Source organism: Dipodomys ordii, unplaced genomic scaffold (assembly GCF_000151885.1).
Source record: "Dipodomys ordii isolate 6190 unplaced genomic scaffold, Dord_2.0 Scaffold44, whole genome shotgun sequence".
Lineage (NCBI taxonomy): Eukaryota > Metazoa > Chordata > Mammalia > Rodentia > Heteromyidae > Dipodomys > Dipodomys ordii.
In genome coordinates, this window is record NW_012267260.1 from 2,820,915 (window position 1) to 2,836,813 (window position 15,899).

Genomic DNA, 15,899 nt, shown 5'->3' on the forward strand with positions numbered 1-15,899 from the left:
TGCATGCCTGAGGCCCTGGGTTTGATTCCTCAGCACCACATAAGCAAAAAGAAAAAAGCCAGAAGTGGCGCTGTGGCTCAAGTGGTAGAGAGCTAACCTTGAGCTGAAGAGCTGAGGGACAGCGCCCAGGCCCAGAGTTCAGGCCCCACAACCAGACCCAAAACAAACAAACAAACTTAAGTTCCTTATATTTGTAGGACACAGTTTTTAAAGAAAATTGCATTTGTCCTTGATCTATATTTCTCATGCTATATTTGATAGGATAGAAATGAATTGAAATAGTCTTCACAAGATATTAGCTTCCTGCCTCTTTTTTTTTTCCGGGGGGAAGTGGTCCCTCAAATGTCCATCTGTCTTCAAAACAGATGATTGACTGGGCTTATCTACCAAGATGAAATAAACTGCGTCTAAGCCAAGGGTGGTGACAGGCGTCCGTAAGCCCAGCACACAGGAGGTCGAAGCAGGAGGACTGCGAGGTCTCCGCTGGCCTGGTCCTGTGGTTGTGTAGTCAGACCTTTCTGTCTCAGCCACAGGTCAGCCTGGGCACGTCTCCTCCCCCACACTTGGCCGCTGCCCTTTCCTCCTAGAACTATCTGTGTTTGAGTTTAGGCGGGTGCTCTACTGCGGAGCCGCGCCCCCGGGCCGGTTTTCCACAGGTTATTTTTGAGATAGACTCTGGCTTCCCGCCTGAGCTGCCCCTGAGCTGTGGTCCACCTGCGTCCGTCTCTCATCACTGCAGACACTGCCACTCTCAGCTTCTCTCCTTGGGGATTGAGTCTTTCAATCTTCTCTGGGCAGGCGGGCCTTGAACCAAGATCCCCGCGTTCTTGGCCTCCCATCGAGCCTAGGATGCAACCACACTCAGCTGTGGGTTGGGAGGGGATCTCCCAAAATGTTCTGCCTTGGCTTGCCTCAAACTACATCTTCCCAAACTCTGCCTCTCAGGAAACTAGAGTGAGCCACGGGGGCCTGGCTTAACATGGTCTTCTTATCAAGCTCATAGTTCTGCTCAAGAGAGAGCAGAACTTCCCAACCAGATTCTAAAGAACAACCCATGTCCCTCATTTAGAAAAACAAATTGTCCACGTTGTGTTCTAGAGGTCCTTGGGTCTCAACAGAAGGGCCATGAGGTTCAGAGAAAAGTCTCTGCAGGAGAAACACAAACAAACCATGGGGCCCGACACTCAACTCCACACTTAGAGAAGTCGAAAGGGGGGGGGGGACAGAGACAGAGACAGAGAGACCCAGAGAGACCCAGAGAGAGAGAGTCCCCGAGAGTTCCGCCGAGTATGGCACGCATCTGGAAGCTGTAGTAGTTTTACTGAGGCTATGGGATGCATGTGTGAACAAGGAACACCTTAAGCACTCCCCTGAGTCCACAGAGTGGGTGGCTTGCTCTTCACTGGTTGGAAAGCTCTATGGTAGAACTGCAGGCAGCCTGTCCGTCTGTCTGTCCTAGAGGCTGTGGTGAGGCTAGCGTGTGTCTGGCTCCAGGCCCGCCGGGAGTGAGGAGCAGCCGGGGAAGCATGGGGCTGTGACTCGGTAGCCGGCTGGGTGAGCTTCACTTATTCACACAGCTTTCCACTTCCCTTCCCAGCCTCGCCCCGGGGAAGCCCAGAGCCAGGCCGGTTTGCCTTTAACTTGGTCATTCCAGGAAGGCGTCCAGTTGCCTGGTAGTTACGGCGGGCCTGTAATAGCTAACGCGGCCCCACAGAGCTCTCTGAACGACTGCTTCTCCTGCCCCAAGAGAAGTCACGACGTGGGGGAGACGGCGGCGCTGGCAGAGTCGCTGCCCGCCGGGGAGACACGCAAGGTGTCCGGCCGAAGACCCTGCCACGGAGCGGGTGCGCCCGTGTCCCCCGCCCCGGGGGGCCTCGTGGATCATGACCACGCGCAGGTCAGGCAGAGACAGGCCGCTTTGGAGAGAAGTCCCCTGAGTGACAGCTGCCACCCCTTCCCTCTGGCCGGCTGCCCCTGTGACTTCTTCCCCCCGCTGAGCCCCCTGGAGCCCTTCCCCCAGCACACGCCGCTGGAACCACCCGTGACCCACGCCGCCGGCCACCCCACGTGGCCAAGCCCGGGCGCTGAGCTGTACGAGGAGAGAGGGCCTGCGGATTTCCACGGCTACGTGCCTTCCCCCACAGGCCCCGGGCCCCAGCAAGACCCCACAATGCTGGGCTACGGCGCCCACCCAGCCCTGCAGTACCCGCTGCCCCCCCGGGGGTACAAATGGGATCTGGATGAAGACATGATGTACACGGGTTTGGATGCCTTCAACAACGAGATGCTGCTCAACCTCTGTCCCTTCCGGTAACCTGCCGCCCCCCCCCCCGCATTCCCCCTTCTCCTGAGTTTGGGAGCTGGCTGGAAGATGTCCTTCCTTAGGAAAACGTTTCCAAAACGCAGAGCCGCTGCAGGCAGCACACGAAGCCTGCGTCGTACGTTCTCATCCTGAGCGCTCATCCGCTGAGGAATGGAGACGGGAGCGCCGTGGGTGAGCTGCCGCATCCCTGCTGCCTCCCCGGGCTTTGGGCTTTCAGAGGCTTTATCTGTTGGGTTTTCTTAGTCCACCGTACAAAGAAAATAGAGTAACTTAGAATTTCATCCACACATTCTCGGGAACTGAAATGAAGACACGGAGACAGAGGAAGCACCGTCTTCTTCCATGAAGTATTTAATGCTCTGACTGTGATGCGGTCCATTCATTAAAAATGTGCTTTTTAAAGCCGGGCGTCCGTGGCTCATGCCTGTAACCCTAGCTGTTCAAGAGGCTGAGATCTGAGGATCAAGGTCTGCAGTCAGCTGGGGCGGACAAATCTGAAAGACTCAGGCCAACAAACGCCCAGGAGTGGGGCTCAAGGGGCAGAACACAGCAGCCTGTAGTGAAAAGGCTATGCAAGAACATGAGGTCCTGAGTTCAAGCCCCACGACTGGCATCAAGAAAAAACAAAGTTTTCTAGTCAATTGTAAGACTTGTCAAGATGAGAATCATGACCCAACGGTATTATTTATAAAGCTAACGAGTGGCAAAACTCAGGGACACAGGAAGAGGACTCCAGTGGTGCTGTTTCTGTTTTCCTTCCCCCTCCCCTCCCTCCGGTCCCTTCACACTAGAGCTTACTTCTGACCCATTGACCTCCATTCTTTAGGGCATCTAACTTGGTGCCGGTTCATAATATGGGAGAAATGCTTTCTTAGGGGCGGAGGGCTAGGGCTTAGAGGTGGAGCCTGTATTTAGCTGTATGGGGCATGGGGTTTAAGACCCAGCAACAACAGAAAATAAGAAGGAGATGCCTCTGTACAGTTAGCATGGCCAAGTGGCCATGTATAAATGCTGAAGTCCTTTGGAATGAAGGCAAGCCCAGACCTAAACTCTGAAATGAACCATGTAATAAACAAATGTTTTAAAAAATAAATGATCTTTTTTTGTTTGTTTGGTAACGAATGCACACAGTTACAATATTCAAAAATAAAAGCAAGCTGGGCGCCGGTGGCTCACGCCTGTCATCCTAGCTACTCAGGAGGCTGAGATCTGAGGATCAAGGTTCAAAGCCAACCAGGCAGGAAAGTCCATGAGACTCTTATCTCCAATAAACCACCAGAAAACCGGAAGTGGCGCTGTGGCTCAAGTGGTAGAGCGCTACCCTTGAGCTGAACAGCTGAGGGGCAGCGCCCAGGCCCAGAGTTCAAGTCCCAGTGCTGGCACAAACAACAAAAAACCAGCATAATATTCCCAGTAGTTGGTTTTGATTGGCCTTCTGTGTTTCTTTACATTTGGGCTGCTTTAAGTCAATTATATACAATGAGCATTTCTCAGCCAAGCCCCTGGCTTATGATGGGGTTTTAATAAAAATGTGGTACGAATAAAATGGCTAAAGTAGGAACTAGTTGCACTGGCTGCTTTGTATAAACTTTCGCTAGGTTCTTGGAATCAGTCATTGCTTAGTAAACACAGTTAATACCATTTTATTTGGTAGAGTAGCTGACCCAATAACTATCACCAGGGCGAGTTTATTAATTGGTGCTCAGTGACACTTTCTTGTTTAGTTAATAGTTTTTGAGAGTAGAAGTTCAAACACCATAGCACCAACTATGTGGGGAATAAAATAAGAGGACCACAGTCCAGGATGGCCCAAAAAGAGAGGGAGACCCTAGCTTAAAAATATTCAGCACAGGGGCTGGGAAGGTGGCTCAGTGGTAGAGCTCTTGCCTTGCATGCCTGAGGCCCTGGGTTCCATTCCTCAGCGCCACATAAACAGAAAAAACCGGAAGTGGTGCTGTGGCTCAAGGGGTAGAGCGCTAGCCTTGAGCTGAAGAGCTGAGGGACAGCGCCCAGGCCCAGAGTTCAGGCCTCATGACCGACAAGATTATATATATATATATCTGGTACCGAGCTGGAGGTTCGGCACGAAGTGAATTCTGGGCTTAGTTCCGGTGTGTAGACACCTCCTTTTTCATTTTCATGAAATTTTATTGCAGTCTTCCCTGGAGCTTGCAAATAATTCGAGGCTCTCTCTGTTGGGGTGTATTTAGGACTCACACAAGGTCGTCTTTGATGTCTTTCGTATCTCCCCTCGGGAGCCTTTCCACGTCTTGTCCGCACGTGTGACCGGCTTGCAATCACAGAGCAGCAAGGCAAACCACACGACCACGTCTTCTGTGCCTACCATAGTAACAGCCACCCCAAACTCTGGCCCCACAGCCCTGGGGCGCACACGGGCCCCACAGCAAGTCCTACAGACCCAGGGAGGGGAAGGATACACCAGTCACACGTGGATTTACACTGGCTGTAACAACAAAGCCGCTCCTGACACGTGTTCTGCGAGTGCGTGGAAACACACGGATGTAACTCCCCTCTGGTGGGCAGGGAACTAAGAGCAGAAGGAAAAGGCAATAAAGCCCCTCCTCTGAAAACCCCTGTCAGCAGAGACCGGAAACTCGGATGTAGCCTGCGGTGGGCACAATGGAAGGAATGAGGAAACCACGCATTGGAAAACACAGCCACACACAAACCAAGACACGGCCTGCCTGTTCTGGCACGTGGAAGTATTTCCCCTCTGGTTACGGCTGGTGGTTCAGTTTCAGGTCTTACGCCACGGCCTTTGATCCACATACAAAATGAAAGACAGAGGTCGGCTCTCCACCGGCCGAGGGCGTCCAATCCACCCCCCCCCCCCCGTGCCATTCGGCAAGGGCAGAGCTTTATGCGGTGGGAGAGGCTTGGGAGGTCTGGGTCATGGGGGGGGAGGGGGGCACATTGGGTTAAGCGCCCTCTGTCACGCCACAGCCCAGAGGTCTGAGGACAGAGGGTGGATCAGGTGTGTGCGGTGGAATTCCCCTCAGGAAGACTCATGCTGTCATTTGCGAGGAAATAGATGGACCTAGAAGCCAGGCTCAAGGAGGCAAATGACCCATGTTTTCTTTCCTATATGGAAGTTAGATTTAAATCTGAGAACATCTACAGGCTGTAAGGATATACACCCACACAAGCTGACGGGGAGGGGCCAAAGGTGGAACTCCTCTGAACAGACAAGCTGTTGATCAAAATGAATACTGGAAAGTGGAAACATGTTTGGGGGGGGCTAAGGGAAGGGGCACGTAAATGGAGGGAGGTACGTGAGCAAACAGTCATTACATTCAACACTCACCATGTAAAGGTTGAACCACGCAACTTGAGAATAAGGGTGGGCGGGAGAAAAATCGAGGAGAAGGAAGTCAGGGACTCTGGTCAAGAAGCATTGTACTCATAGCCTGACGTGGGCTTCAAACCTCTTTGTACACCTTACTAGTAGTAGTAATTAATAATGAGTCCATTCACAAGCCGTCCAGTGGGATGTCTGTGGAGCCCCATAGATGAGAATGGGCAGAGGGCCTGACCTCCAGAGCCACGCAGACACAGATAGCTCCCATCCCAAGACAGCCGCCGTCAGGCCCCTAGGGGCTTGGAGACACACCATCATCCTTCTAAAGCCAGGCTGCTATGCAGACTTCAGGGCATTACCGCAGGGAGCGGCAGCCTGGGAGGATTGTGAAACTTTCCGGTCTTGCCAGTTGTCTGCCCTGTCGGGGTTTCCAGAACTCTTTTATCCTCACCCCTGCAGGGCCTGGGTGGTGGTGTGTGTGTGTGTGTGTGTGTGTGTGTGTGTACATGGGGAGTATGGCATTTCTCTTGCTATGCGGATCCTAGCCTCTCTGAATCTTACATGCATCCAGTTTCCTTCTTGTTGATTTCCATTGTTTTCCTACAACCACTTCACTTCAAAATACAGCTCTAGACAGAATGCTTTTGTTCTGGGGGGAGAGAGGGTAGGAGGGGGTCTCTATTCAGCTGTCATGATCTTGCCCACCTTGGAGTGACGCTCTAGATCAGGAATCCACGGGGACCCAGCCCATCATGGACATGGTGCAAAGAACCCTCCAGAAACCAAGAAGATGGGAAAGCAGCACCGAGGGGCTTCAGGGGTGCGAGCGTGGGTCTGGGGGATGAGGAAACGTCCTTAGAGCTAAAGGTCAAACTTAAAAACACATTCCCAGTCGCCGAGTCCAGTTTTACTGGCGGCCTGATGTTCGCTGAGTTGGACCTCAATAAATGAGGCCGTTTGCCCAAGGTCTCTCCATCTCCAGGGACCACAACCCAGTCCCAGGTAAGTGACTGCTCTGGGTGGATTTGTAGCCACTCACCAACACTGCTGAGCCTAGCAAAAAACCACAGGAAGGGAAGACAGGCAGTTCCAAGGTTGACCATCATCAAACAGAGACAGGATGGCTTCCCTCTGGCTCCTGCCCAGCTCTCCCACCCCCAAAGGCTCAACCCACCGCCCCCTTCCAATTCATTTCAAAGCAGAACATTCAGTTTCCTCAGCCAAGGCCAAGTGGCCAGATTAATTAATGGAGAAAGTGGATTTCTTGGGAAGTTGTTGGGTTCAGCATGACAGGACTTAGAGCCTGTCAAGAAATCAGGGTGTCTTTCCTTTCGTGTGTACTTCAGTTTAGAGTCTACTCTATTCTACTTGATTTAGATTCTGTTCTTTTGCAATGTTGAAAGTCAGTCAGAAAGATGAAGGTGTTGCTGTTCTCTTGGAAATGTGAAAAACAACTCCCCATACATGCATACCCACACACACATGCACACATATACACACAAACACATTAATATATATGCATATACATGAATGAACACACATCCACCCACATGCACACATGAACACATGCACACACACACTTCACAGATTCTAGAGCTGACTGGAAAGATAAGAACGAAGACAGCCTAGGACAAGAGTGCCACCTTGTGGCAAAACATGTTTTGCTTCACTTCTTTGAACCAAATATAGAAGTACTTTGACAGGGTCAAAGGTGACAGGTTCTGGCTGCTCAGCCCTCTGCGAGAATTCCCTCCGCTCATCTTCGGGCTTCCTAACGCAGGAGTTAGCCATGAATGACTTTTTCAGGGAATGTCCAACTTCAACCTTTGAAATGAAAGGCCAAGTTGGCTGTCACATTTGCCTTCTCGGAGGGGTGTCTTCCAGTTTTCCTTTTGTAGTCTCTATTTTGTGGTGCATTCTATTTCTTCTTCCTGAGTTTTATTCTACCTGCATTTAAAATGCCCTTCATGCCCCCCCCCCCCCATTTATGAGCTCAGTTCGAGTCTCCTGGTGGAAGATGAGTGGTCAGGACTTGTGGGCGGCGGGTGTGGGTGGAGTCGCCGTGGTGGGCTGGTGCAGCCAGGCAGGCCTCTTTCCAGCCTGAGGGATGGAAGGCTACCAACTTGGGCTCTGAGGACAGCCGGGCTGGGGTCTGTGTTCATGCCGTGTCTCGCCTTTGGCAGGAGGTGGGTGGGGTCGGCGGTGTTGGGCTGAGGGTTGTGAAACTTCGTAACCTCGCTCATGAATCCTGCAGTGCTGCTGTGTGGCTCATCAGCGGCGTCCTGGCGAATGGCGCGGAGAGCATCCCGCTCTCCCCTTCCTCCTCCATAAGTGGTGCGCAGCTGCTACCACCTCCCGCTGCTGGGACACGGGCGTTTCGGTCACGTGCTCCAGCCCCAGAGCCTGACCTGTGTGGCCAGGGCCTCCGCGCTTCTCCTTGTGCCTGCCTTGTTGCCACCAAACTGAGGACTGCAATTGCTATGGCAGGGCGGGGCCACGCCTGGCGTCAGGGGAGCCCGCCACACGGCCCCGGCTTCCTCAGGCTCTGACCCCCAGCAAGAGCGCGGCGCCGTGAGACGCAGAGAAGGCAGGAGGGAGAGGCCTCCCCTAAGAGTGAGAATCACCACGTGTGAGGACAGGGCAGACTCTGTCGGGCGAGGTGGGTTCCAGCTCTTTGCCATCCGCGCTCTAGCAGCGCGGAGTTCACCAGGCTTTACCGTGTCCACGCAGGAAGATGGCAGATTGCAGAGCAGGCGGGGACGTGGAAGGGAACAAGAGGGTGAGTGTAAGGCGTAATGAACGCACCCGTGATGTGTCACGGGAAGCCCCTCTGCCCAAGGTGCACCGGGCTCCACGGTGCGGCCTCCAGTGGGAGGCAGGCAGACACGCACACAGGAAAAGCACGAGTGAAGTCTGCATTATTTAAAGTGGGAAGAACGAGTGTAATGGTGAGCGAGCCTGAAACCCTTTATGCATCTCCATAGCCACGAGAAATAAACTGTAGATATGAAAACTGTATATATGTAACATTTACCCTTTGATTCAGTAATTTTACTTGGAAAGAATTCCAGGGCAGTGAAGGCCTATTTGAAGACTGAGGCACAGTTCCATTCACTCCAGAAATGCAGAAAACCAAAATATCTAAAAGCTTACAATTGGACCATGAAGCCATTAAATCTACTCACAAGTGATGTACATAGCCAAGCACTGGTGGCTCACGCCTGTCATCCTAGCTACTCAAGAGGCTGAGTTCAAAGCCAGCCTGGGCAGAAAAGTCCACAAGATTCTTACTAACCACGAAAAAACCAAAAGTGGCGCTGTGGCTCAAGTGGTAGAGCGCTAGCCTTGAGCTAAAGAGCCAACTTATGAGGTTTATTCTATACACTGAGGGCCTTGCACGTGCCAGGCTGGTGCTCTAACACTGGAGCCAAGCCCCAGTTGTATTTTTCACTGTGTGCAGGTGTTTTATGTGATCCTCAAACCACCTCAGAGAGGGGTGAGCTTTTACTGAGGGTGACCGAGACCGTTCTTAGAGGGCTGAGGGGCTGTTTCCCCTTCCACATCTGCACGCTGCACATAGCTACGCTCTGGCTGATTCTACGGAGGCCAGTGATGGACTGAGGCGGAGGTTTTGAGCCGCTGCTGGCTGTCCCCAAGCTGCTGAAACAGAAACAATCACCCACATTGCTTTCTTTGAAAGGAACATCATTTTTAAATCTTTATTGGTTAAACAGCTTCAAACAAACCCTGACAGGTTTTCGCATTGTGAGCTTTAGTGCAGAGACACTAAGTCATGCGGGAAGAGCACTAGCGCAGGAGCCCCCATGCGGGAAAGTACTGGGGTGATCGGGCGGTGACTTGCGCGACAGAAATCTACCCACGAATCTGCTTGGAAAATGACATGATTTTCGCCTTGTATGAAGGTATTTTGCAACATAAATGTGCTTAAACTTACATTTTAAAACACAACATCCCAAGAATCAACAATCCCCTTAAATAAAAAAAATAATTTATACTCTTCTTAAAGGAATTCCAACAATTTAAAATAAGTTTCGATTCCATATATATGTACATTTATAACTTAGGTGCTCTTCTGTGCTCTGCTCATGCCGTCACGCGGAGAGCGCTGCACGGGGCTCACAGCGGCCGCTCTGACAGGGCCGTGTAGCTCCTCACTCTGGCAAAGAACAGCGGTGTGTACATCTTGTCGATCTCAAAAGCACTCACTGCCGTCTCCCCGGTGGCTCTGGACAGAGAGGACAAGGAAACTTCAACTCAAGCTCCAAGCTCCAAGCTCCGGCGCGCGCAGGGCAAAGGGAATGCGACATAACGAGGCGCATTCTGAAACAACTGTGGCAAAGCACAAGGAACAGCCGCTCCGAATACCCCCCGCCAGGCCAGCCCCGGCCCACGCCCACCTTGCTTCTTGGCTTTTCCCAAGTACCCCAACCTCTACATCGAGACCGTGCACTTTTGGCAAGCTTGCTTCCTTTTCATGTGATATTCTGGTATTTTCTCTATTCTTCAGAAACCATTTGCTATGGCTGTATAACGTTACGTGGTCTGCCTGCACAATAATTTAATAATGCTCCTTTTGGAGATTTAGGTTCTCTCTGATATTTGGCAATTAATATGCCTTAAAAATTATGCCCTTTAAACATACTCCTAAGGTGTCTAAGTCAAAGGCAATAAGCCATTTAAGGTTTGAATTAAGAGGTGCTTCCCAATGCGCTGCGTTCTTAGAGCTGAGTGTGTGTGTGACTGCTGTGCACGGCGGGCGGGCACCAGCGCTGCCACAGCCGCTCCGCCCTCTCCACCCCGAGAGACGAGGACTGCTAAAATACTGTGACAACTCCACAGCTTCGCAAGCACCTACTAAACCCACAGATGAGTCGAGTTTCCCAGGCCGCCAGGCCTGAGCCAAAAGCCACTGTCCAGAGCGTGGCTCCACTTAAACGTTGTTTCTTTCTTGGAAAAAAGGGAGGAGGGAGGGGGGGAAAGAGGGAGGGAGGGAGAGAGAGAGAGAGAGATTACGGAGAAAGACAAAAAGGAGAGAGGTGGACAGGTAAGTGTCTGCACTGGCTTCAGGCCTCTGGATACGTGGAGAAGCCCGTCTGGCAGAAATGGTGGTGCCGGCGGAAAGACGGTTTGGGGCTGACTGATACTTCTTGGCAGCGGGAATCTGTGTGCTCTCGTACCGTAGTACTGCTCTCCCGGTCCACCGACCACCCTCCCCCGGGACCCGCCTGAAAATCTCTCTGGAATTTACCAGAATCCCTACCCTTGAGCTCTTCTCAGCAAAAGTCCACCCTGGCCTTGTTGGAAAGCCCAGAAGGACATCATAAATCCCAAACTGAGCAGTCCCAGGCTCCGCTCTATTTAAATCCAATCCCCCCAACCCACCCCACCCCCGCCGCCCCACCCAATCCTCACCCCTCCAACTCGGCTGGGTAGTACTGGGAATCCCTCCGAGCAGAACTGAGTCCTGACCTCACCTGCGGGGCTCTGCCTCCCCTCCTTTGGTCTGCTTCCTCTTTCCTGACACTTGGGACTTGGAATCAAAGTGAGCAGACAGCCTGGGCGGCATACCTGCCAGCTTTAATGTCACGTGTCACACGCACGCGCACGCGCCATCTCCCAACTCCCGTTCTAACCACTCCTTCTCTCAGGCTCCTCCTCACTGAACAGCAAAGAGCTCCACACGGGAATCCCCGACGGATCTGACTTTGGAGTACACGAGCTCCTGGTTTTTAGCACCTGATTTTTCTAACTAGGGTTTACTGTAATCACATACAATCCCTAAAGACAAAGCAAATGCAGAGAAAAACTGCCTGGGACCACCAGGGGCCCAGCCCGCTGCGCTCGGTGCCGAGCTGGCTGAAGGCCCATGCAGGGACACCACCATCCTGCCACGCCGAAGCCACGGCGGACGCTGGTGCCCCACCCCCTCCCACAAGGGCTGTCCTCCCCGGCAACAGGGCTGCCTCGTGGCTTGGGTTTGTAACACTGACCCGGAGGAATCCAACCCCGCAGAACCCGTGGGCTAGCCTGCACCCCTAGCGCCATGCCCACCCACCTGTATGTCATGTGACAGGAATGATGGATCCAGACAAGCTTGTTGAACCTCTGGTGGCCGCTGGAACACAGCTGCAGCCCCACATGAAAGCTGTGGTCTGCCTCCTGCACGGGAACTCGGCGGAAGTATCTGTACTTGTAGTCCAGTGGTTTCTGTGGCAGACAAGGGTGGGCCGTTACCAGACGGCACTTCACGTCTGTGCAAATGTGTGAGGGACACTGTTCCTGCCTGGTCCCCAGTCACAGTCTCACAGTCTAGGAAGATTGACACGTGCTAACGGGAAGGGGTCTCCCAACTTTCCTGCCTGGGCTGGCCTTGAACCTTGATCCTCTTCATCTCCACCTCCCAAGTGGCTATGATGATAGGAGTGAGCCAGGGACACCTGGCTTCCCAGACACTTTTGACCTCAAGAAAGCCAGGATCATGATCACAAAGCAACAACCTCTGTCCCTCAGAAAGGAGCTGGCCACCCAGGAGCTTACAAGCGGGAGGCAGAGAAGCGAACGGGAGGCCCCAAGCTGACAGGACTCACAGACAGAGCCATGCCCTAACCACACTGGCACACGATGCTAAAAGGGTTCCATGCCCAACGAGTGGCCGAGGACAGTGCACTGCCCCGCTCCTCACACCTGCAGCCCGGGTGCAGCTCGACTCAGCAGGACAGAAGAAACGCACTACACACAAGCTCTGTAAACACTAGGGCTTCCATCTGTTAGAAGAACACACAGGAATGCAATGATAGTCATTCCAGCAACCACATCTGCTGGGCTTTGTTTTCCTTTCGAAAGAACAAGGAGAGAGGATTACTTCCAGTAGGTAAGCTTATTCTCCACGGGGAAGGAGGCCCACTCTGGGAGGAGCTGGTGGGGTGGGGGTGGGGTGCACAGGCACATCTGCGAAGCAGCCTCCGTGTCACAGACAGTGGGAAAGGAACGTGTGAAGCACGACGCTGCCTGGTACTGCAAGGAGCCCCTGCACTGCCGTGCCACACGTAAAAGCCCGAACCACAATAGGAAAACCATCCAGGGAAGATCAATATGCGCTCCAACAGAAGCCCCCATGCTCACGCTGTAATCCTAGCTACTTGGGACACTGAGATGTGAGGAATGCAATTCAAAGACAACCTGAGCAGGAATGTCTGTGAGACTCTCATTTCCCGTTAACCACCAAAAAGACAGACGTGGAGCTGTGGCTCAAGAGGTAGAGTGCTAGCCTTCACGAAAAGGCTAAGGGACAGTGCTCAGGCCCTGAGTTCAAGCCCTGAGTACTGGCACGCATGCACACATACACACCACCAACAAAACAAAAACAAACTCTCCACCTGTCTTCAGAGACACCTGCATGTCCCTACGTAATGGTGTCAGGAACGCACAGTGCTCTGAGCTTTCTAGCTGACAGCACAGGGGATGGGAAGCAAGATGGGAGGCGCTCCATTCAGGCACTCACTTCTTCTTTCTTCTTAGTTATCACAGCAAATACTTTGGTCTGATTGTCTGTGTCTTGTGACAAACGATAATGACCCAGCAGAATAGCATCAGTCCTGAAAAATAACATGTTAAACCTATTAGCCATGTATTTATGTCTTCAAGGCAATCATGAATTATGACAACAGCCACCAACTGCCCAGAAAAGAATCGGCTAGGATGGAGTAAACCTCCATTCCACAGCCCTACAGGAGAGAGAGGCTGGAGGCTGCACAGGCCTTCCCAGGTCCGCCTCCAGCCCCTGCCACTGCGTCCTAAAACCATCCGGAGCAAGCCGGGAGCCCTGGCTGTGCTCACGGAGAATGAGGCCTGCCTGGCAAGAAGGCTGTAGCAACACTACCTGGTACTCCTGGTTCTCAGCCGGGGCACGATGGCCGGGGGCTCCTCGGGGGTGGTCAGCATCATCACCTGGCCGTCTGGAAAGAACCTGATGTACCTGCAGAAGAGGGAGCACAACACACAGAGCACCAATCACACCCCGGGGCCAGTACCCGAAGCCGCCCCATGGGTCGGGGAACGGGTGAGCCATCAGTAAACAGGCTCAGCCTGTGGCTCATACCTGTCATCCTAGCTACACAGGAGGCTGAGATCTGAGGATCGTAGTTTGAAGCCAGCCCAGGCAAGCAAAGTCCAACAGATTATTATCTCCAATTAACCACAAAAAAAGCTGGAAGTGGAGCTGTGGTTCAAGTGGTAGATCGCTACCTTAAGCAAAAGAGCTCAGGGACAGAGCACAGGCCCTGAGTTCGAGCCCCAGGACTAACACAACAAACAAAAAACCTTAGCGGCTTGAGAGGGATGGGGCAGAAATGATGAGAGGGTAACACCCGTCAAGATTCACTGTATTTGTGGGGCTGGGAAGGTGGCTCACTGGTAGAGCACTTGCCTGGCATGCCTGAGGCCCTGGGTTCAATTCCTTAGCACCACATAAGCAAAAAGAAAAAAGCCGGAAGTGGCGCTGTGGCTCAAGTGGTAGAGCGCTAGCCTTGAGCTGAAGAGCTGAGGGACAGCGCCCAGGCCCAGAGTTCAGGCCCCACGACCGGACCCAAAAAAAAAAAAGACTCACTGTATTTGTGAACTCCTTGAAGCTGATGTGATAACAGAGCTGCAGGCATTTCATCTTCCTTAGAGGGAAGTGGCACTTTCAAATTTCCTCACATAAAGCTTTTTTGTGTTTGCCTGAAGTGCTAGTGAATGCCACACACAAGTGAGCGCCATCAGTGTGCACACGCAGCTATTCCTAAGTGACAACAGTCCTGTGCACATGGGCGGGGGGCAGGGAGGGCTCCACGCCGCAATCAGAGGCTGCAGAGAATGACACGGTGGGGGCTCACCTTTTGGGTTTGGGGGGGGCGTGTGGGGACAAACCAAAAGTGAGGCAGGACAAAGTGTAAGTGCCATGCTATCAGTGGAGAGCGGGCCTGGCGGCAGCTCATGCCAGACATACCTGTAGTACTCCACCTGGTGCCAGGCTCGGTAGAAACCATCCAGAGACTGCTCCCCCTGGCGGATGTAGGTGGTTTTGCTGATATACACACCTAGGGAGAAAGTAAGATTTTTTTTTTCAAGGAGTGTAAGAAAACTGAAAGTTACCAGCACGTAACCCATGTTCAGCTTTATTTTTTATTGAGTTTTCCTTTCGATCTGCTTCTTGGGTCCGCTGTGGAAGAGTAAGCTATGCACTATCGACCACATGAGCACAGAAGAGTCTTCCCCTAAGCTCTGAGCAGGCTTACCATCAAACCGGACGCGAGGCCGCTCTAGGAACATCTCTCTCCAGGACGTGTAGGGGAAACGTTTAATGCAGCTTCTGCCCCACACTTTCAAACAAGCCAGGCGCCATATTTCAGGATCTCTAGGTAAAAAAGCACAATGGCAATAAATACACGCTACCTTCCTCCGGGCAGATACACCGTTTGCTACCGGCGGTTTTCAGTCCAACGGTGCTACGTGCAAGGCGTGGGCAGAGCCTCAACGGCAAGGCAGAGGCTCGGCCCTCTTCTGTGCCAGCACTGCGGCCTCGACTCAGGGCCAGGGCACGGAGCTTAGTTTTCTTCACTTAAGGCTGGTGTTCTACCAGTTGAGCCACACCCCCACTTTCAGATTTTTGCTGCTTCGTTGGAGATAAAAGTCTCTGAAACTTTTCTGCGTAGGCTGGCTTTGCACCAGCCTTCTTTTCAAGAGGAAGAAAAACTGAGGTCAGTACCTGGCACAGATGTAGAATCCTCTGCACACCAAGGACAGCTGCTCTAGTGACCTGAGGTCCAAGTCGCTGGACACCACCCACCGGAAGATGTACATCAGGACCTCCATTGGCAGTGCTGCGCAAGACATCTCCGTGACTCGCCTACCCGTGCTGCACCTTCACATGCAGTCCCAGTACCGCGCAGACCTCACGCAGCCCCAGCACCACCCAGACCTCACACAGCCCCAGTACTGTGCAGACCTCACGCAGCCCCAGCACTGCGCAGACCTCACGCAGCCCCAGCACCGCGCAGACCTCACGCAGCCCCAGCACCATCCAGAGCTCACGCAGCCCCAGCACCATCCAGACCTCACGCAGCCCCAGCACCGCGCAGACCTCACGCAGCCCCAGCACCACCCAGAGCTCACGCAGCCCCAGCACCGCGCAGACCTCACGCAGCCCCAGCACCGCGCAGACCTCACGCAGCCCCAGCACCGCGCAGACCTCACACA

The 15,899-nt window shown here is 53.0% G+C and overlaps 2 protein-coding genes across 2 annotated transcripts in view; one reads left to right on the forward strand and one right to left on the reverse strand.

The window, feature by feature from the left end:
* Positions 1-3,379, forward strand: part of Gcm1 (glial cells missing homolog 1 (Drosophila)) — a 22,825-nt gene extending 19,446 nt beyond the window's left edge. Inside the window, exon 6 of the mRNA XM_013019233.1 lies at positions 1,598-3,379. Within this exon, the coding sequence (XP_012874687.1) occupies positions 1,598-2,314 (717 nt within the window). The 3' untranslated portion in view covers positions 2,315-3,379. The remainder of the gene's footprint in view (positions 1-1,597) is intronic.
* A 5,951-nt stretch (positions 3,380-9,330) lies between these two features.
* Fbxo9 (F-box protein 9) overlaps positions 9,331-15,899 on the reverse strand; it is a 14,686-nt gene continuing 8,117 nt past the window's right edge. Inside the window, exons 6-12 of the mRNA XM_013019234.1 lie at positions 15,409-15,523; positions 14,939-15,057; positions 14,650-14,740; positions 13,543-13,638; positions 13,165-13,258; positions 11,719-11,870; positions 9,331-9,888 (exon numbers count right to left, since the gene is read on the reverse strand). Of these exons, the coding sequence (XP_012874688.1) occupies positions 9,780-9,888; positions 11,719-11,870; positions 13,165-13,258; positions 13,543-13,638; positions 14,650-14,740; positions 14,939-15,057; positions 15,409-15,523 (776 nt within the window). The 3' untranslated portion in view covers positions 9,331-9,779. The remainder of the gene's footprint in view (positions 9,889-11,718; positions 11,871-13,164; positions 13,259-13,542; positions 13,639-14,649; positions 14,741-14,938; positions 15,058-15,408; positions 15,524-15,899) is intronic.